Here is a 20,267-nt window from a genome sequence, read left to right as displayed (position 1 = left end):
TAATAAGAAACCTACATATTTCCTGAGTCAGATATTGGTGGTGGTGAATTGTTGAAATAGTTAATTTGTTAAAAAAAATCAAATATTTTAAATTATCAAAATAAAATATCTGTTGTAAATAATGAATTCACTATGAAGATTAACATTTTTTAAAACAGACTTTTGGAAGGTTGTAACTGCTGTGCCATGTATGTAAGTACATACGGTTTCTTCAGTATGACTTGACTTCAATAGAGAATATTTATATTTGCTCTATTAGCCCCATCTGGTGAATTCTAACTGCACTGCAAACCCGACAGACTTCATGCTGAACTCCCACGTTCCAGCTCTTAGGTAAGTGGTGGGACATACAAGGAGACCCACATTCCTTTCTCTCTTTGTCACAGCAGCAATAGTGCGAGCACCAAGAAGGAATCCTCATTAGTATAGCATTAACATAGTTTCTAAGCTTTACTTCTGTTTAATGGATTCATCTTGCAAGTGCTACTATCTTAATTTGCATTCACAAATATGAACAGTCCTACGATGCACTTTAGCCATTCACAAACAGATGCATCCTTCTCTTCTTTTCTTCGAGTGCTCTTCGAGCTGAGATGATGTGTGACAAAGCAGAGTCTGTTCATCTATCTCCACTGCTGCAGCAGAAGGTTTAGTTTTAAATATATTTCTTGGACACAGTTGTGATCCACTTTGTGTAACTGAGAAGGAATGACAGCCATCAGTGGGTTCCTTTCAGAGGAGCTGCTGTGGTCCTGGGCAGCCTGGTCTCAGTGATCCCCCCTGAGCAGGGAGGTGGGATGAGATGACCTCCAACACAGTTCTTTCCGTCCTTAACTATCCTGTGATTCTGTAAGGTTAGCTTTTACAGAACTATATATATTTATGCAAGACTGATGTAAGTCAACATTATTTTTAGTATGTAGCCTTTTACATACCTGCTGTAGGCATAAAAGTTGTTTTGAAGTGCAAAATCAGGATGTTTGTTTCTAGATAACAAATGAGGAGGCTGCTTGCTTCTAACACATGGGTTAGAAAACCCAGTCAGCCTTTGATATACAGTGTATCAGATAAATGCATGCTAAGTACTTGTCCAACTGGAAGTCTGACTTCCTCCTTGCTTAGCAAGTCTTATTCAGTTTCTCTTTACAATCCCTCTCCCACTGCATGTCTCAAGCAAGTGATGGACTTATTTAAAAGTGTGACTTGAAGGTTATTTGCATAGAGTAGACTGCAGAAAAATGAGTGATAACAGTCAATCTTTTACTGCCAGACCTGGCTGATGAAGATTAGTTGCTCTGCTAAGGCAAGTTGAAATGTGACTACAGCAGGTTTCTTTCCATTAATTCCCTTGGAAAATTCAAACATAATCTTATCACAATATTCTAAATCATTCTAGATGGCCTAAACCATAACGTGTTCCATTTCTTGTCTTCTCACAGCTGTGGCTGGAGAGAACTGTGGACAAAATAGCACTCGCTACTGGTGAGATGTAAGTCTCTCACAAACGTTGTTCAAAAAAGGTGAATAAAGGAGACTTTAAATATACCTTAAATTGGAACATTAAATATAAACACATCCTAAAGGGGAAATCTACACATTTAGACACTTTCAGAGGTAGTTATCTTTAAACAGGAGTGATTTCACTGTGTGGCGTATCCCTTCAGGAAAATGTTTCCTTGCAGTCTTACTCTAACTTGAGTGGAATATTCATTATAGCAGCTAGGCCAGTACTTCTTATTCTCCCCCAAAATCTCACGTGTTCATTAAGTTCAATTACATCAGAGCATTCCAATACAGGTAATGTTTCTGCTAAAGGAGACTGAGAAGAATCTCCAGTGTCTGTTTTCCTGTAGTAACTGTAAAATTTAAACTCTGTAATGTCCCAAAATGGAAATGGAAATTAATTAGTGGTAATAAGCCAAATCACATGATTACTTTTCTTGCTTTATGACATAACCTGACTACATAAAAAAGCTTGCTAAATTCCTCCTGATTAAACGATTATTCATTTTATGCTGCCTTTACCTTCAGCAAGAAATTAGAAATCAGAGAATCCAAGTCCAAAATATAAAGTATTAATAATACATCTGTAACAACAATTATGCTCTTCTTTCACTCTCAAAACATACATCCAAAATTATTTGTATTTTTCCAGTCAGTTTAAGAAGTTGTACGCCACAGTCAAGTTTGTATGTATATACACACAGTGAGTTTTCAGTCCTGTTTACCCTATTAGCACTGAACCTGCACAAACTCAAGATCAGCCAGTGGACGAAAAGAGAAAGACTTTTGCCTTCCAGTAGATGCTCATCAACACTTTCTACTTCAAAAAGGAAGCTTTTTGGGGGAGCCATTTTGCAATGTATTGGATGTACTTAATTGAGATATTATTGTGACTCAGCTGGTAAAATACAGCTGAATTCCTATGTATAGCCTGAGAAAGCTCAAACCTGATTTTGTTGTGGTTTCTGAACCAAATCAGACTGGTGGCCCTTATTGATCTAGACTAGCTGGGTCCTGGGCATGCCCAACTCAGTGAGCACAACTGTATTCTCACCATCATGTAGTCAGGCACAGGGTAATACAAGCCCACTCCATCACTGCTGTGAATGCTGGCACTAAAGCTTTCGTAGACATTTATTGTGCTGATAGCTCCGGGACTGCTCTATTTGAGCTTTGATTCTTCTCTGCCTTCCTGACTACAAATGTGCTGGGGTCACAAAGCAAAATGATAGGCAGCAGTATATCACCTTCAGTGCAAGGCTCTCTTGCTGTCATTGTTAATAATGATAAACGATTGTGAACTGAATTCACTGTTCTCCATCTCATAGCTCATTAATGTCAAGTTTGTTGCAATACAACAGCGGGAGCACAGGTGCACAACAGAACAGCAGTTCTAACTTTAGCAGCAAATTTTGCTGGGTAACAACCACTGACTGAAATTCGTATAGCAAAAGAATAAAGATAGAATCACACATTACAACACTGCTGCATTTCAGTTTTACTAAGTCTACCATTTGAAGAAAAAGGCCAAGCTTAATGAACTTCTGCCATTTCAAATCATTTTTGTCGTGCGCGTGTTGCTGTATGCTGCTGCACTTCATCAGGATTCTGAAAATTGAGGGAAAGTGAAATGCTGTACTATCTGTAGTTGTTACGTTTATTGCATCACAGAATAGGCATACAGCATCAGTTCATCATCCTCAGGGATATTCTCATAGATTTCATAGCAAGAGAATCTTGATCCTTAATTTCAGAAAGAATTTACTGTTTGGCCACCTGTGCCTACTAAAACTTTCAGGTTTCATTCAGGGGTTACCTCTCTGCTGCATAACAGAGATTATCTTAAATCCTAAAGAAGACCAAAGACAACATTTGGAAGAAAGGCAAATCAAAAGAATTGTGAAGGAGCATTCTCAATTCATCAGCTATCCAATTACACTCTCTGTAAGTGTCTTGTTTGAGATGCTAATAGTACACACTTGGAAACACTAGCTGAATACCTAATGTCCTTGCAGCATTCCCAGATGCTATTAGTAGAGCAGTAACTAAGCTGTCTTTGTACTGTTAGCATTAATGTTTACAAGAAAGATTCTATATTTTGTGTGTGATAATTTCTGGATTTTTCTTCCTAATGATCACTTTAAGACAATTATCTACATATTTATACTTTTTACCAGTCTATCTATCTTCTCACTTCACAACTTAGAGGATATCTTATAAAACTAACATTAATGCTGGTGAGTATAGTCAGACACAGCTGGTACTTTTGTTAAAACCTGGACTATTTGACCATGAAAATACAGATTTGTAGCTGAACATCCTAATTATGTGGGTAAAGTAATAAACTTTGAATATATATTTTATACTGATATACCATAGAGCTGCACATTTATGGCCAAAGAAGTCTGGCTGACACTGACCACTGTAGTAATTATGTCTTTCAAACAGCAAGTTTATAGTTTTAGCTCCAAAACTCACAAAAGATGAGCAGAAAGCAATTTAGAAAAACATTGTGAATACCAGGTGAGTCAGTATTATTTTTCATGAATGAACTCCATGAAAATGCAAAGTGGGGTTGGAAATGCTTCTCATATGACCTATAATGACCCATAGTCCTAAACAAGCATTGACATGCAGGGAAGTCAGTGAAGATGGAAATAACATGCAAATTAAAGAACAGAACAGGGATGTGAATGCAGAGGTTCCTAGTGAAAATAACAGACCACTGTAATATTCCATCTTAGACAAGTAAGGAGAATGGAGCCAAATCATTCTGGTTATATTTGGCATAAACTCAAAACTGCATTTCTATCAGACAAAGAAAGTTGAAAAAGTTCCACAGAACTATGGGTAAGGGACAGATACCTCATTTTGACCAAATGATCTGAGGAAATATAATTTTAGGTAACTCATTAGAAAGAACAGCTATGCCCTGGAAAAGAAAGAAGATGAGAAATCTCTTCTACTGTCCCAATCCTTTACTTCTTCTTGCAACATTTGTAGATTTACTCTAAAAGAGCAAAAGCAAGGCACAGAATATGCATTTGATCATCAATGTTTTATATTTTTATTTTATAATAAAGAACTGTTCTGGTTAAAATGAACTTGCCATTTTTATTTTAAATACTAGACAAATTTTTAAAGTAACTTAAATTTAACAAAGCAAACTTACTTTCACTATTCCAGACATATCTAATCCAGATAATGTGGAGATATAGATTACCTGGCCATTCAGAATCTGAAATGACTTTTTTTTAGCAGTCTCTGGGATAGAAAAAAGAGTCAGAACAATCTAGTGACAAGTACCAACCAGCATTGCTCTGATTTACAAATAACCTGGTGACTTCTAATAATTCTAGTCTGTCCTACTTTTATAATGTAAGGCACTGTAGAGCAGCTGCATTATACTGACATTCACATTAACTGGCTAAGAATACCCTCAGCTCATCTGACAGCAAAGCAGGATTTCAGTATAAATGGCAAAGTTACTGCAGGAGATTTGCCTCACTGTGGCAGGAAACATCACTTTGAAAGAGATGAAAATTGACTTTCCCTGTAATTCACCATGCCTGTTTCCTGTAGCATAGCCTACAGATAAATGTATGTGTGATTAATCAAGTACTCATACAGTTCTTGACAAAATTTCTCAAAGTTCCTATTCATAGTCAGCTTTAATCAAGATTATCTTACTGCTGCTTTTTTTTTCTTTTTCATTTTTGGAGAGAAAGCTGACATTCAGGGCTATCCTGTTGCACTCTTTCCCCCTAAGAAAGGCATCTTTTGATCTGACAGAAGAAAAATAACATTAAACAGCACATAAACACAGTGTTCACCACAGGCAGATGTGAAGACTTAACCCATTATTACCTGCAAGTAGTCCATAATTTTAGAATCTTTTTTCTTCAAAAGTATCTGCAGTAAAATGGAAGTTCCAAGTCTGAAATGTGAAAGAACAGAACTATCAACCAAGTGCTACAAACTCCTCCCAGATCACAGATTTAAATCAGTTTTTCTTAAAAGTATGGAATGATTCTAAAGATGATATCCCAAGTCTGAAAGACTAAGAAGAATCAATTTTACGGACTTCTGTTGTAAATGCTAACAATGTCCCTTGTGGAACTGAGCTTGCACATTTTTAAAATTTCTGTCATTTCTCAAAGTTTTGTAGAAACTTGCATCTAAACTATAACATGTGCTGTCATACTGAATCCAGCTTTTATAATCTGAATGTGCACAGGGAAAAAGTATCGGGTTATTTCCACACTTCTTGATAAGGCTCTGCTACTTTTCTAGAGGTGTGACTTTCCCACCACAACTTTTCAGTATCTTCATGGCAAGTCCAGAATTCTGTCCGAAGCTTCTCAGCTTCCACCTGCTCTCTGGAAGAGGTTTTTTTCCTCCAAGTTTTTTCTCCCAAGTTAGGATCTATTGCAACTTTGGCCCATAAATGGGAAAAATAAAAATAAAAATCTTAACTGTAGCTATATTAAAGCTACAGCTGTGACCATACCTCTTGTTACAAAGCTAACATTCCTGCTCCTGACTGCATATTGCTTTAAAGGTGCTCCGATGGTTATGGCATTCTACTGTCATTCTCTACACCATGTAAATGTATGTACTGCTTTTTTTTGTCTCACACTGGACAAGACAACACACATTTTAGAGAATAGGTACTGCAGTCCTCTTAGAGTGCTCTTAAAGAGCAGAAACAGATAGTGGAAAGAAGCACTTGTAACCCTGTGGAAGAGTGTCCTTTGTGTTTTCATAGATGTAACTCTAGGTTTGTTGTATGTGTATGTGTTGTATGTGTAGTTACACTAGAAAGTGCATCATTATGCACCAGTTCTGGGAAAGTGTAAATCACAACATGGATATGTGGTGTAAAACTCCAACACATTATTTCTTTTTCCAGTCACAACGGAATGCAAAGACAAACCTAAAATATTAAATTATACTGATTGAAGTCTATTTATTTTGTAAGAAACAGCATATGAAGTGGTTTATGTTAAGATTAGACAGTCGTGCTGAGGCCTTTCCACATTCCATGCTCATTCTTTCAGCCCTTCTATGCAGCTGAGCTTTTGTAAGTTAATGCTTGGCATGTATTAGCACTGGAAATGTTGACTCTTGTTATAACCAATGTATTCTTGAACAGTACAAGTTCCTTCAGCATTCCTTCTGAGAGCAACAACTGGCTGTTATCATACTCTTACCACTATTACTACTACTATTTATATACTATCACTACTACTTTAAAAACCATACACTTTTACAAGAATGATGCCCGTTTCCATACATGTTGCCCTTGTTCCATACAATTATTGCTGCCATCTACAGTTCAGAAGCACAACAACATTTTAGGAAGCTATTTCCTTCTCTGCCTTTTAAGAACCCTTCCACTACAAAAAATATGAAGGTGATGATTGATACTATTTCTGCTACAAATCACTTCTTTTGTGACCTAACGATCAGCTCCCAGTAAGGCATGAGAAAGTAGGAAAGAAGACAGCCTGACAAACAGTTTTAAGAAAGCACGGTGTTTTGCTCAGCCAGCAATCCCTAGCCAGCTTTGCATCTCATTATGATAACGCAGGTTTCACATGCGTAATCCCATGCGTTAAAGAAATCCAGACACACATTTCCACATCTTTCTACTTATGTCAGTTTTCTGAAAACTACTGTATGGGTGATTTCGATGCTGCAGTTTTGTTTTCTATAAGGAAAAACCCTGAAGCATTGAGATAACATGACGAATCTGTCTCAGAACTCAGACAGAATTAATTTCAAAAGCACTGAGACTGCAACATCAAGCACTCTAGGATTAGTTAAACGTTGGAATTAAAATCCTCTATGCAGATTTCATTTAATTTCTTTGTGGTTATAAAAACAATATTAAAAAGAAGTCTTATTCAGCAACACCAAAGAAGCCTGTGGGAGAACCAACAATAAAACCCAATTTTCCTGAGTGTTATTTCAATGCTTTTAATATTAAATAACTTCCAGCATGTTTTACTTTGTTCTTTGTTAATTTTTAAGTTCAATAAAACTATATAATTAAATCCTCTAATGAAACGCAATGTATTTAGGGAACAGGTATGGGGCTTATCCTTAGAAAAGCAGCAAATGCAAGACTGCAGCCTTTGCAGACAGAGCAGCAATGCATCGCAGAACCATAGAACAGCCTAGGTTGGAAGGGAGCTTAAAGCCCACCCATTTCCAGCCCTTGCCATGGGCTGGTTGCCCCCCAACTCAGGCTGCCCAGGGCCTTGGGCACCTCCAGGGATGGGGCACTCACAGCTCTATGGGCAGCAGTGCCAGGGCCTCACTGCCCCCTGAGTAAAGAATTTCTTCTTAACATCTAACCTACCTCTTCCCTCTTTTAGATTAAAGCCATTACCCCTTGTCCTATCACTATGAGACTGTTTAAGAAAGCTGGTCCCCCTCCTGCTTATAAGCTCCCTTCAAGTACCAGAAGGCCTCAGTTAAGTCTCCCTGGAGCATTCTCAAACATTACAGCATGTGTTGTTGGTATGGAACAGTTCTGATTTTAAAAGTTTTTGATTTTAAAATACCTGGTTCTTCAATATTTGGTTCAAATCTGAACCAAATCTAAACTTGCTCAGATTCTGACAAAAAAAAAAAAGGCAATGATTTGCCTGGGATTAGATTGAGTATTGTGGTTGTTGTCTTTTCCTTGTCTTTGCATTTACAGTAATGTTTGAAGCAGGAGATCTCACTGAATAAAAGGCAGGTCCCCCTTGTTATTTATTTTAGTACCATATAATTAAAAAAAATAAGGAAAAACAAAGAAAAATCTGTTCTCATTCCTCAAATGCTGGGTACGTCTGTTTAAAAAAAAAAAAAAAAAGGAAGGGGAGAAGCAAAAGGGAAGAATTATTTTAGTCTAGTTTCCTAAGGCAATGAAACATGCTGTAATGTTGTGGCTGTCCATCAATCCATTCTTAGTAATCTTGACTTATTTAAGCAATTCAATTTAAACTAACAAAGGAATAGAGATCATAGAGATGTTGAAGTCCTAGAAAATGAATAGGCAGGTAGCAGAGATGCATCCCCTTGTAGGCTCTTTTGAAGGAAGGTACAGGAGTGTCCAGCTTCATCCTCGCTGTCTGTCTAGCCTAAGAGCTGGGAGGCAATGGCTGGCTGCTCAGTAAGCACATGTGTGTGGCAGCCACAGACCGTGCTGCTTCTTGTCCAGGCTGTAAATCAAAGGAGAGATGGATTTGGGACAGTGAGAATGGCTGGGGGATGTGGAACAGAACAAACTTGTGTGTGAATGTGCCAAGAACAAAGGACTTGAAAATATCAGGCTTCAGCAATGTCCCCATTACTAGAACTGTTTGTTAACACACGAAAGTATACTACTCTCTTAGTTAAGAAAAGGGAAATATTTTGAACAGATCTTCTCCCCAAATTAACTGAACTGGCAGAAACCAAGTCTGCAACACTTTAGTCAAAATCTGAAGCAATATGAAACTGTGATCGTTTAAAATAGAAGAACCACAAGAACAAAATGTCAGTCTTCACCAGCCCTCACTGTGTAACAGAATAAGAATACAGAACTGTTCAACATTCCTGAAGAAAATATTAGCTTTATACAGGCAGACAGGGACTGGTGTTAAGCAGAGCTTGGAAAACTCCGATGAGTTGTTATGAGATTACTTTTCCTATTGGTTTTGCCAAACAATTTTGGAAAGCAAAAAAAAAATCAGTCTGCTTTTGAAAGCTAAATAACACAATAACCAAAGAAAAACAGAACTGTTACTTCAGTCACGTTGACATCAGACCATGTGAAGGTCTGTGATTCCAACCACATGTAAAACCTTCCACTGGTCTTCATATGCTTAACATGAAGTATATCCCTAGATCTGAACAACTGAATGCATGTTAGTCAAGAGATGAGAAGGTAAAAGACTTAAGAAAAACATGTTTAATATTTTGATAAAAGTGGCAATCTTAAAATTTTGGATATGTAAATAATTTTAGTAGGATATTACACAAAACAAAAGAACTGGAGAGATGTGCATAGATGGTAATAGTTTAGCAGTTCACTAACATACCTCAGTTATTTTGATCCAAATACAGGCGAGGAAACATTTCAGTTGATGGAATCCAAAAAGAGTTTCAACCTAAAAGGTATGTCATATAGAATGCATACCAGATCAAGACAATTTTTTATCTAAGAAAAGCATTAAAGATACATTGGGTACAACTGTCACACTTTATTACACAGTGCATAAAAGCCATTAAGCTGCTTTAAGGAAGCAGATGAGTAAAGCAGCTGAAGTATACCTGAAAGCAGTCACTGTGCAATGGAAGGAACATGTAACTCTCCAGAAAGGATTTTGGATTGTATTGTTCTGTAGACTTCGGCGTTCAAGAGAAAGAAAAAGTAACGCATTGACAATAACTGCAAAATCAGAGCTGAGGAGTAAAGCAAAAAAAAAACCAACCAGCGTAAGCACCAAAGAGATGAGGTGGCCTGGGTGGAACCAAAGAACTTTCTAGGCTGGGCATTGGCTGAAATCCAGCTTTAAACTGAGTAAATAGCTTCACTCTCACTGTTTGATTTCTCCTATGTGCTAACCAGCAGCTAATGTTACACCATCTTGCATTACTGTTGACACTACAATTAATTTTTACTTCTAATTAAGGCCATATTTTGGCCCTCTATTTATGTTGCTGGTATAACATCTCTGCTCAGAAGGGCAAGGTCCTCTAAGTCACTGCACCAGCGCAGATCCTGATGCAGATACTGCAGAAACTGCAGTGAAGCGAGCCCTAATTTTAACTCCTCATCTAGTCTTGAACATAGTTACTTAATAAGATACTTAATGTATCTTCTTGTTTGTTAGAGAAGATAACAAAATGGACTGAAAATTCCCCGAGAGACACAGCTCTCCAACAAAATCAAGCCTGTAGGCCCCATTTCAATCAGATGTTTGTTTAGGCCGAACTGCAGGATAAAGGATGCAAAAAAATCAGACTCAGCTTAAGGACCTTCAGTTAGATGCATTCATAGAGCTAAGCATCATAACGTCTAATTCACAGGGTGTGCTACCCAGCATAATTTAGGATGCTTAACTGGAATAAGAGCAGGTTATGCATACAGAAATTAGATTCTCATGCCAGTCAGATGCTGACCTAGATAGATGTTTGGAGTATGCCCAAGAGACAACAGAAATGCAAAAAAAAAAAAAAAAAACACCAAAAAAAACCAAAAAAAAAAAACAACTGGGCCTGGGATGAATTTTGCTACAGAAACAGCATCCTTCTTATTCCTCACATAAATAAATGGCTGTGCTTTACAGAAATGAGATTCTCCTTGCAGAGATGCTTCCATCTCTGAACAGCTTTAACATGTACATTCACTTGGTATTTATATCCCCAGGAGTGGATCAGCTCCAAGAGGAAAGTTTCAGAAGGCAGCTTGGAAGACACTCGATGCAGATTCTTTTCCTGAGACACAAAGGCCTGCATTTGGTGCCTCGCTCCCAATCAGGTTGTTCGGGATATAAAAATAGCCCCCTTGCTAGATGTGCTCATCTCGCTGTAAGGAGACAGACACCAGAGACTTCACGCATAGTGCATAAATGGAGAAAGGCCTGCCATCTGAATGCCACATCTTCCCACTGACAGGCAGCAATGACCGCGCACAGCCTGGGAGCCTCACTGGGTTTCAGGCTTTGGGATCTAACAAAAGCAACAGCACTGCCTATCATCTGCTGTTACAGCTCAAACCCTGAGGTAACCGCATCGCTATGTAGGCCTTCTGAGCTTCTCAGAACTGATCCCTCAGCTCTTTTAATCCCACAGAGGTCTACGTACTGAGAGGCACAGCCTCGCTCAGCCTTCAGACCAATATCTGCTTTGTGAGGAGCTGCTCTGCTTTCTCCATTAGGCGAAACGCTTCACACAGCACCACCGTGCTGTGAATCACAGCCGGCCCGGCAGCCCCAGCCCGCCCGAGGGGAACCGCAGCCACCTGCACAGCCGGCTCAGCGGGAGCCGCCCGGCGCACACACAGTTCCGAGAGAAGACGGGCGGCTCCCAGCCCGCACCCCACTCCTGGGCTCTTCTAAAGGTGGTGGGGGTTCGGGGGAAGGTAAGCGCAGCGCCTTCTAAGCCCTTCTAGAGCCCGCGCCGGAGCAGCGCGCAGCGCGGCCCCTTCTAGGACATTCCATGAGGAGCGGAGCTGCGATGACGTCACCACCGCTTGCACAACCGCCCCGAGGCCGACCCCACCCCCCTCAGCGGCCACCTCCGCACGCGCACGCGCCCGATTAGCCCCTCCCCGGCCGTAGGGCCGAACCGCCGCTTGAGCGAATAGGGAGCGCGCGCACCGCCTCACCCCTCGCTCCGCACGCGCGGAGCCCGCCCTCACCCCGATGGCTGAAGTAACGGCGAACGCCCGCGCTAGCCCCGCGCTCTGACGGCGTCCTTTCGCGGCCCCTTGCTATTGGCTGAGCGAAGCTCTGCCCCGCCCCGTAGCGGCGCTCTGCCCCGCCCCCCCGCCCCCTCCCCCGTGCCTGTCAGTGAAGGTTCCCGATGGTTCTGGAAGGAGGCGGCGCCGGCTGTATATAAGGCGGGCGGGCGGCCGGGGGCGCGCACTAGTGGAGGCGCAGCGCTGAGGATAGAGACCGTTTGCTCATTCTGTGAGGTGACCGACTGCCCATCCCTGCTGCTGAGGTGAGCGGCGGCGGAGCTGCAGCTGGGCTGCAGGGGGGGCAGCGCTGACAGGGCGCTTTCGTGCGGCGTTCTGGCGGCGTCTGTGTGGCGGCGGTACTGCGGGCTGGGGGGGGGGGCGGGGAGCCGCGTGGTGCGAGACGCTTTTTCAACTTGTCGTTAAAACGTGTGGTAGAGGGAGTTGGGAATGTACAATGGAGGTGGAGCGGGGAGGTGGGGTGTGCTGCGACCCCTGTGATAATTTATTGCTACCGACGGGGCTGTGAGGCGAGTTACGGCATGGCGGGCAGCGCCTGGCGGGCATTTCGGCCGCTGCTGGAGGAAGCGTTTCCCTAAGGGCTCGCCATGCAGATACGCTTTCTGTCACCGGGGCGGGAGCTGAGGGCGCCGGGAAGGCGGTCCAACCCAGCCGTATAGGCAGGGCGCTGCGCGGGGTGCTGGAGCCGCGGATGGCTGCAGTGAAGGGCGGGCGGGCGGGGTGCGCGCTGCGCCCCGCTGCCGGCGGTGGGTGGAGGCGGGGGGGCGGCGGGAAGGCTCTGGCAGTTTCTAGAACCTCCGCTACTTCCGGCGGGAGCCTGCAGGGGGCGCTCAGGGCCGGCTGTGTCGCCAGGCGCCGCGTCCCGTATGGAGGCGGCTGCGCCCGTAGCGTTCATCGGCGCTCGCTTTGCTGCCGGTGTAGGGCGGGATTGCCGTGCTGTGGTTGTTTTCTGTTCGTTGTACGCCTCCTAAAACGGGGCTGAGGTTGGGGCTTTTTTTTTTTGGTTGGAGTTGTGTTTGACCTTCCTGAGGGAAAACATCTCTGTTCGAACGGGTAATGTGCTCATTTGGGCTGAATGTGTTCAGTGCGTGCTGAGTGCTGCGAGTCCTGCGAGCCAGTGGTCGTAGTTCATTGAGCAGAACGGCAGGAGAAGGAGAGCAAGTACAAGTCGTAATGTGAGATGCTTGTACAATAGCGCAGTTCGCATCCCGAATATCCGGCCAGGTTTTCAGTTCTATTTTTATTCCCTGTAATCTACTGTAAAATGGTAAAACTGCAAACTGTGTAAGTGTACGTTAAAAGCATGTGGTTAAAGCCCCATTTAGTTTTGCATTTTTCAGAACTCTCGGGTTCTTTCTCTGAGTTCCTTACTGCTACAGTAATTAAAACTACATAGCTAATGATTTGAATTCAAAGTACCTTTAAGTGTGTATGTGCAGCAAGCTAGAGTTGTTAAGCATTGAGTTTCACCTTTATTTCTTCACAGATGCCGGAAGCTGTGCAAACACAGGACCAACCAATGGAGGAGGAAGTGGAGACCTTTGCCTTCCAGGCTGAGATTGCTCAGTTGATGTCTCTGATCATCAACACTTTTTACTCTAATAAGGAAATCTTCTTGAGGGAACTGATATCTAATTCATCAGATGTAAGTATTTGGGCTCTTGGACTGGTTTATGTTTATAGAACTGCCAAGATTTTTAGGTAGGGGATGCTAAAGCTTGCCTTTTCTTTGATAGGCTCTGGACAAGATCAGATATGAGAGCTTGACTGACCCAAGCAAGCTAGATTCTGGAAAAGACCTGAAAATTAACTTGATTCCAAACAAGCATGATCGTACTCTGACCATTGTGGATACTGGTATAGGGATGACCAAAGCTGACCTTGTCAACAATCTTGGTACTATTGCCAAGTCTGGTACCAAGGCTTTCATGGAAGCACTGCAGGCGGGGGCTGATATATCCATGATTGGTCAGTTTGGTGTTGGCTTCTACTCTGCCTACCTCGTTGCGGAGAAAGTGACGGTGATCACCAAGCACAATGATGATGAGCAGTATGCTTGGGAATCATCAGCTGGAGGATCTTTCACTGTCAGACTCGATAATGGTGAGTGTTTTTGCTCAGGTCAGTTCTTGAAAGGTTATTAGCAAATGATTCAGATGCCTGCTTACTCTGTGGAAGAAAACAGTTGTATCAAGTCAGATTTATTATGAGTAATTGTTAAGATGTGCTAGGGGAATGTCTGGAGTAAACAGTGTGTGGTAATGAGGGCTATTTTAAAATTACTCATGGAAATGCTTGTGTAGGTTTGGAAGATGTCAGATGAAGAGACCAATTATTGAAACGTCAGGAATATGTGCAAAATGCTGAGTGCAGTAAGAATGTGTCATCTGTAAGCTTGCTTTAGTGTAGTGTCTTATTTTGCTGGGGATAAAGAAATCCTTGATAGAGGAGTATGGTGTTTAAATCAAATATTTGTGGGGTTTATCACAGCTTGGTTTGCTTCTGTGTATTACCTGTACATTTCATTCCAGGTGAGCCTTTGGGCCGTGGAACTAAAGTTATCCTGCACCTCAAAGAAGACCAAACTGAATATCTGGAAGAACGGCGGATCAAGGAAATCGTGAAGAAGCATTCTCAGTTCATTGGCTACCCTATTAGGCTCTTTGTATGTACTTTGAAATACTGTATATTAAGGAGCAGGAGTTAGAAAACATGTTTTTTAAATATAAATGGGCAGTCTGTATACCACATTGCTCTGCTGCTGCAGATTCTGCATGGGTGTAGCTCTTCAACTGATGTGATGCTGTTAATTAATGAACTAATTTTACAAGATGAAGCTAAAACAAAAAAAAGGAGCCAAGTCAGTAGCATCACAGTTTCCAAACAGTTCAAAACTTAACTGTGCTTACGTAGATTCTTAGTGGAAAGTAGTTACAATGCAGTACAACAGCAGAACTGTCATAGAACCACATGTACTGAAACACTGCCAAGTAATGAAATGCTGTGTTTGAGTCTAGGACAAAAACTGGGCATTGTGCTTGTTTGTAGATTTAATTGCAGTTTGCTTACCTACTTAGGCTGCAGTTCATTACTTGCTTTTAATGTGACAGGTGGCACGTGAAGTCCAAGTGATGTTCTCTTTCATAGGTGGAGAAGGAGCGCGATAAGGAGGTGAGTGATGATGAAGCTGAAGAAAAGGAGGAGGAAAAAGAGGAGAAGGAGGAGAAGACAGAAGATAAACCAGAAATTGAAGATGTTGGCTCTGACGAGGAAGAGGAAAAGAAGGATGTAGATAAGAAGAAGAAAAAGAAGATCAAGGAGAAGTACATTGATGAGGAAGAGCTCAACAAGACCAAGCCTATTTGGACCAGGAATCCAGATGACATCACCAATGAGGAGTATGGCGAGTTCTACAAGAGCCTAACTAATGACTGGGAGGACCATTTGGCTGTCAAAGTACGTTCTTGTGTGTCTTTCTATAAGCACTTCTTTTTTTTTTTTTGCCACTAAAGCCAAGCATCTAAATTGTTTTGAGTGTTGCAGAAGTTGCTTATTGTTAGGAGTGATACTGTTCAGAGTGCTTACATTGTGAGATGCTTGTGCTACAGCTGCTCAGGCAACTTGTAAAGCTTGTGTTCAGCATCTTCAACAAATACATTTGGTTCTGTTTATTGCAAATATAAATGCAAATGTTTTCTTAGTTGGAAAATCTATTTACAAAACTTTAAAGTGGATCTCAGATAGAAACCTAGCTGTTGTTTTGTTTTGTAGTTCCATTTTAAAAATGGGAGCATGGGTTCAGTTAACCTTTCCAGGGCTTCATGGTTGAAGGTGGTGCTGCACAGTTCACAGTTGTTTCACAGCCTGGCAACAGCTGAGTAGAATTCAGATGATGTTTTGGAGAACATGCTCATTTTTCTGACCAATGTCTTGCTTACTGCATTTAATGCTGTTTTTTCTTTTTTTGTGGAAGGAGGTCAGCATTACTTAGAGACAAATTGCAATTCTATAAAATGGTCTTTTTTTTTACAGCACTTCTCTGTGGAAGGTCAGCTGGAATTCAGAGCTCTCCTGTTTGTCCCACGACGTGCACCTTTCGATCTGTTTGAAAACAGGAAGAAGAAAAACAACATCAAGCTGTATGTGCGCAGAGTTTTCATCATGGACAACTGTGAGGAGCTGATCCCCGAGTACCTCAGTGAGTGCTGCAGAAGAATATTTCTGAAAATACCTATAGAAATTAGCAGAGTTTATGTTCAAAAGAGGAAAATGGAGAAAGGCAGAGTCTTGAGAGTCGAAGTATCTGAGCAGTTGAAGAAAGCACTGCTAGCTTTGTATGAAAATTTAGTAGAAGTCTGTTTCAAATACAGAGCAGCAAAGCCACTTCGTAGTGATTGTAAATCTTAGTTCTTCAAAACCTACAAAGCTAATTGTGATGTTTTCCTTCCAGACTTCATGAGAGGTGTTGTAGACTCTGAGGATCTACCTCTGAACATTTCTCGTGAAATGCTGCAACAAAGCAAGATCCTTAAAGTGATACGGAAGAACTTGGTGAAGAAGTGTTTGGAACTTTTCACTGAGTTGGCTGAAGACAAGGAGAACTACAAAAAGTTCTATGAGCAGTTCTCCAAGAATATCAAGGTTTGTAGTATTCCTTTATCTTGGTTGTAAACGGTACAGATTACTGTTAGTACCACATTCTGAGCACCCCACAGCTTAGTATTTATTTAAGGTAGCCTTTCAGTCGTTCTTTCTCTTACTTCTGTAGCTTGGTATTCATGAAGACTCCCAGAACCGCAAGAAGCTCTCAGAGTTACTCAGGTATTACACTTCTGCATCTGGTGATGAAATGGTTTCTCTGAAGGACTACTGCACTCGCATGAAGGAAAACCAGAAACACGTCTACTACATTACTGGTGAGTTGGCAAGAAATGCCCTGTGAAAAGCAGTTAGGTAAGGTAGTTGGGATAAGATGCTCATTTCTCTTCTACAGTTTTTAAATGAATTCCATAATTGATGTAAAAAAAAAAAAAAAGTCATTGTGAAAAGCTGCAATGGTTTGCTCGTGATTACTTGTCAGTTATGTAGTTGGTTGTGATGGAGAAATTCTGGCATGTATCAGGAGAAGATGAAGTTTGCTGTATTTCTGTCATACTGGCTGATTCCTATAGTATTTCTAAAACAAGTAAATACTGCCATGTAGAACGGGATTGTAGTCAGTAGCTTATGGTGTGTTAATGAGCACAGCTGGGCTGGTTAGAAGTAATGTTTACTAACAGTGCAAACTGCACTTCCAGACTTTGCAAGGTGTCCTAGGATGCTTCCTCCTGTCTAACTTGGGCTAGTTGGAGAATTAACTGCTCCTGGGGAAGTGCAATGCAGTGTTGGTCTGCATTGTTATAGTTACTCTTAAAGCATTGCCTTAGTTTTGAAATACGTTCATTGTCATCGCTTCCTGGAAGGTAAGGAAGGAACACATTTAAAGCTGGCTTTTTAACAAAGCTAAGGGTGTAAAGTGCATTTGCACAGCTAGTTGATTTTTTCCCCTGTGAGCCCGGAAGGGTTGGAATGCCAAACATCTTTTCAAATTAAAACATTGCTGGGAAGGCTTAAGTCTCACCAGGCTAGCAGGATTGCTACCGTGGTTTGTCATAATCTGTAATCCCTGGTAAGAGCTACTGAGCATCATTGGGTTGCATAGGCTCTTTCAGAATACAGTTGGGTATGTGACAGTGCTGAGGCTCAAACAGAATGTGACATTCATGCTTCCTGCAGGTGAGACAAAAGACCAGGTGGCGAACTCTGCTTTTGTGGAGCGCCTTCGCAAACATGGGCTGGAGGTGATCTACATGATTGAGCCTATTGATGAATACTGTGTGCAGCAGCTGAAGGAATTCGAAGGCAAGACCCTGGTTTCTGTAACAAAAGAGGGCTTAGAGCTTCCAGAAGATGAAGAGGAGAAAAAGAAACAGGAAGAGAAAAAAGCCAAGTTTGAAAACCTTTGCAAAATAATGAAAGATATCCTTGAGAAGAAAGTAGAAAAGGTAATGGTGGTGTTTTGTAACTTGCACTTTGACCAGGCGGTGGGGTTCTGGTGCATTAGAGATGTTGAAATGTTAAGCTAAGAACTTAAATTTTATGTATGCTTTCCTAGGTTGTTGTGTCCAATCGCTTGGTAACTTCTCCATGCTGTATTGTAACAAGTACATATGGCTGGACTGCCAATATGGAGAGGATTATGAAAGCACAGGCATTGAGAGACAACTCCACAATGGGATACATGGCAGCAAAGAAGCACCTGGAGATTAATCCTGATCATTCCATCATCGAAACACTGAGGCAGAAGGCAGAGGCTGATAAAAATGACAAGTCTGTGAAGGATCTTGTCATATTGCTGTACGAGACAGCTCTCCTGTCCTCTGGCTTTAGTTTAGAAGATCCCCAGACACATGCCAACCGCATTTACAGGATGATCAAACTCGGCCTGGGTAAGTTGGAAATCTTTTGTTTCCAGTAAGTTCTGGGTGTGTTGATATTTCCATGTCTTCTGAGCACATGGAGCAGTGGGGGGTGGTGTGAAAACCTTCAGGCCATAGAAAGTTCTGTGGAGGCAAATAAGGGCTTTGAGTTCCGGGATAAGCATTCATGGTCCTCGTGTTTGTTGCGCAGGCATTGATGAAGATGATACTGCTGCAGAGGAGGCCAGTCCTGCAGTTACCGAGGAGATGCCACCTCTTGAAGGAGATGATGACACATCACGTATGGAGGAGGTGGATTAAAACAGTTTACAGGAACTCACGAATGTTTCCTTGGCTAATATGAATAAGTTATATTTTGTATATTATGAATGTTACCTGCCAAAAAAAGAAAACAAAAAAAAACCACAAAAATCTTTGACACTTTTGTCTGCATTCCCTCTTTATATTTATTTTCAAAGATGTTATACCTTTATTTTTGTTACATTGCTTTTTCAGCTGATGTGAGATACAAATGCCATTGAGGGAGTATTTTCTTTAACTCTGTACAACCCTAGACAGGCAAGTAAGGAGTAGTTATTTTTGTCTGTATTAGCTGGTTTGCAGGTGGCAGGGTTTTTGACTTATTCTTAATTGCCAGAAAAGTAACAAAGACGGTATGACATCTGGGTGGTCAAGTTTGTTTAGTGTTCTACAGCTCTTCAACTCTGAATATGTCTAACATAGAGTACCTAGTAACTAGGTATCTATGAGAGCTGACACTTGGGGAAGCTTTAACCCTTTTGCTCCTAACAAGGTCTTGATGTTTAAAGTTGTTTTTTATACTGTTCAAGGATTCTGGATTGCACTCTACCATAGAATAGAATCCACTGTAAATCTCTATTGTGACTTATGCAAATCTGCATGTACAGTTCAAACCTAGAACTGTAAGAATAAAAGTGTTAAGAATGAGTTGTTACTGACTTGTCTGTTAATACTGGGAACAAAAGCTGCTGGTCAGAATGGGTGTTTTGGATTTCGAGTATCAGCTACCCAGAGTTCATTTTGCATGTTTTGTACTGCCACTACAAACTGGTGTCACATGTTGGAACAGTGAAAGTAGAGGCTAAGACTATTTTAATCTCTTCCAAGCAGTGCTTAAAATTAGGTTGAATAGATGTCATTACAAGTACTTGTAAGGCAGAAACAGGCTCCTAAAACTGCAAGCCTTGTTCATTGTGTTGTACTGGCAGTGAATTTCACATGCAGCATTAGGCTGTCCAATAAATTGTACAGGTTTGGTACTCTCCTCCTGCCTATTTACCTTTTAGTAGTCTTATCATCCCTTGTCAAGTTCAGCTCTGTCTGTGCCTTGAGTTTCCTAATAGACACTTGCAGACAATGTCCCTATATTTTTCCCAGGTAACACAACTCTGCTTCCACTTCCTGTACCCTTCTGCCTTATTCTTCAGTTTAAGCTGCCAGTCCTTGTTCAGCCAGGCTGATAGCTCACCTCCTGTGCTTGATTACTTCTGTTGAGTGGGAGAGCTCTTGCAGTTACGGAAGGGTGTTAAAAAGCTGCCAGCTCTGTTCTCTGCCTACAAGGGCAGTTTGCCAGGGGATCTCATCCAGCAATTCCTTGAGCATCTGAAACTTTGCTCTTGGGAAGTTCAGTGTCCTTACGTTGCTTTTTGCCAGTCAGCATTCCTCCAGATTACAAACTTCACCAGGGTGTCGTCACTGCAGCCCAGGCTGCCTCCAATCTTAACCTCTCTGATGCTTTCCTCTGCTTTGGTGAGCACCAGGTCCAGTGAGGTTTCACCTCGGATTGGTCCATCTGATACCTG

The 20,267-nt window shown here is 41.5% G+C and overlaps 1 protein-coding gene and 2 long non-coding RNA genes across 4 annotated transcripts; 1 reads left to right on the top strand and 2 right to left on the bottom strand.

Annotated features, from left to right (window-relative positions):
* Positions 1-426: 426 nt before the first annotated feature.
* On the bottom strand, positions 427-11,978 carry LOC128086864 (uncharacterized). Of its 2 annotated transcripts, none has more exons than XR_008209558.1 (2): positions 11,906-11,978; positions 427-5,440 (listed from the first exon to the last, which is right to left on the bottom strand). It is a non-coding gene; the product is annotated as an uncharacterized LOC128086864 (long non-coding RNA). The 2 variants fall into 2 exon arrangements; XR_008209557.1 differs by having other exon boundaries at positions 11,873-11,948.
* LOC128086865 (uncharacterized) lies at positions 10,772-11,762 on the bottom strand. The gene is made up of 2 exons (XR_008209559.1): positions 11,350-11,762; positions 10,772-11,071 (listed from the first exon to the last, which is right to left on the bottom strand). It is a non-coding gene; the product is annotated as an uncharacterized LOC128086865 (long non-coding RNA).
* Positions 11,979-12,069: 91 nt separating the features above from the next.
* On the top strand, positions 12,070-19,392 carry HSP90AA1 (heat shock protein 90 alpha family class A member 1). The gene is made up of 11 exons (XM_052696812.1): positions 12,070-12,210; positions 13,452-13,610; positions 13,702-14,068; positions 14,497-14,630; positions 15,113-15,421; positions 15,998-16,163; positions 16,416-16,606; positions 16,734-16,881; positions 17,741-18,009; positions 18,120-18,453; positions 18,635-19,392. The coding sequence occupies exons 2-11, from the start codon at positions 13,452-13,454 to the stop codon at positions 18,742-18,744; spliced, it is 2,187 nt and encodes a 728-aa protein (XP_052552772.1). The 5' UTR covers positions 12,070-12,210; the 3' UTR covers positions 18,745-19,392.
* The last annotated feature ends 875 nt before the right edge of the window (positions 19,393-20,267 follow it).

The sequence above is a fragment of the Tympanuchus pallidicinctus genome, unplaced genomic scaffold (assembly GCF_026119805.1).
Source record: "Tympanuchus pallidicinctus isolate F22 unplaced genomic scaffold, pur_lepc_1.0 scaffold3, whole genome shotgun sequence".
Taxonomy (NCBI): Eukaryota; Metazoa; Chordata; class Aves; order Galliformes; family Phasianidae; genus Tympanuchus; species Tympanuchus pallidicinctus.
Note: the sequence above shows the minus strand (reverse complement) of the source record. Positions and strands in the feature narration are given on the sequence as shown.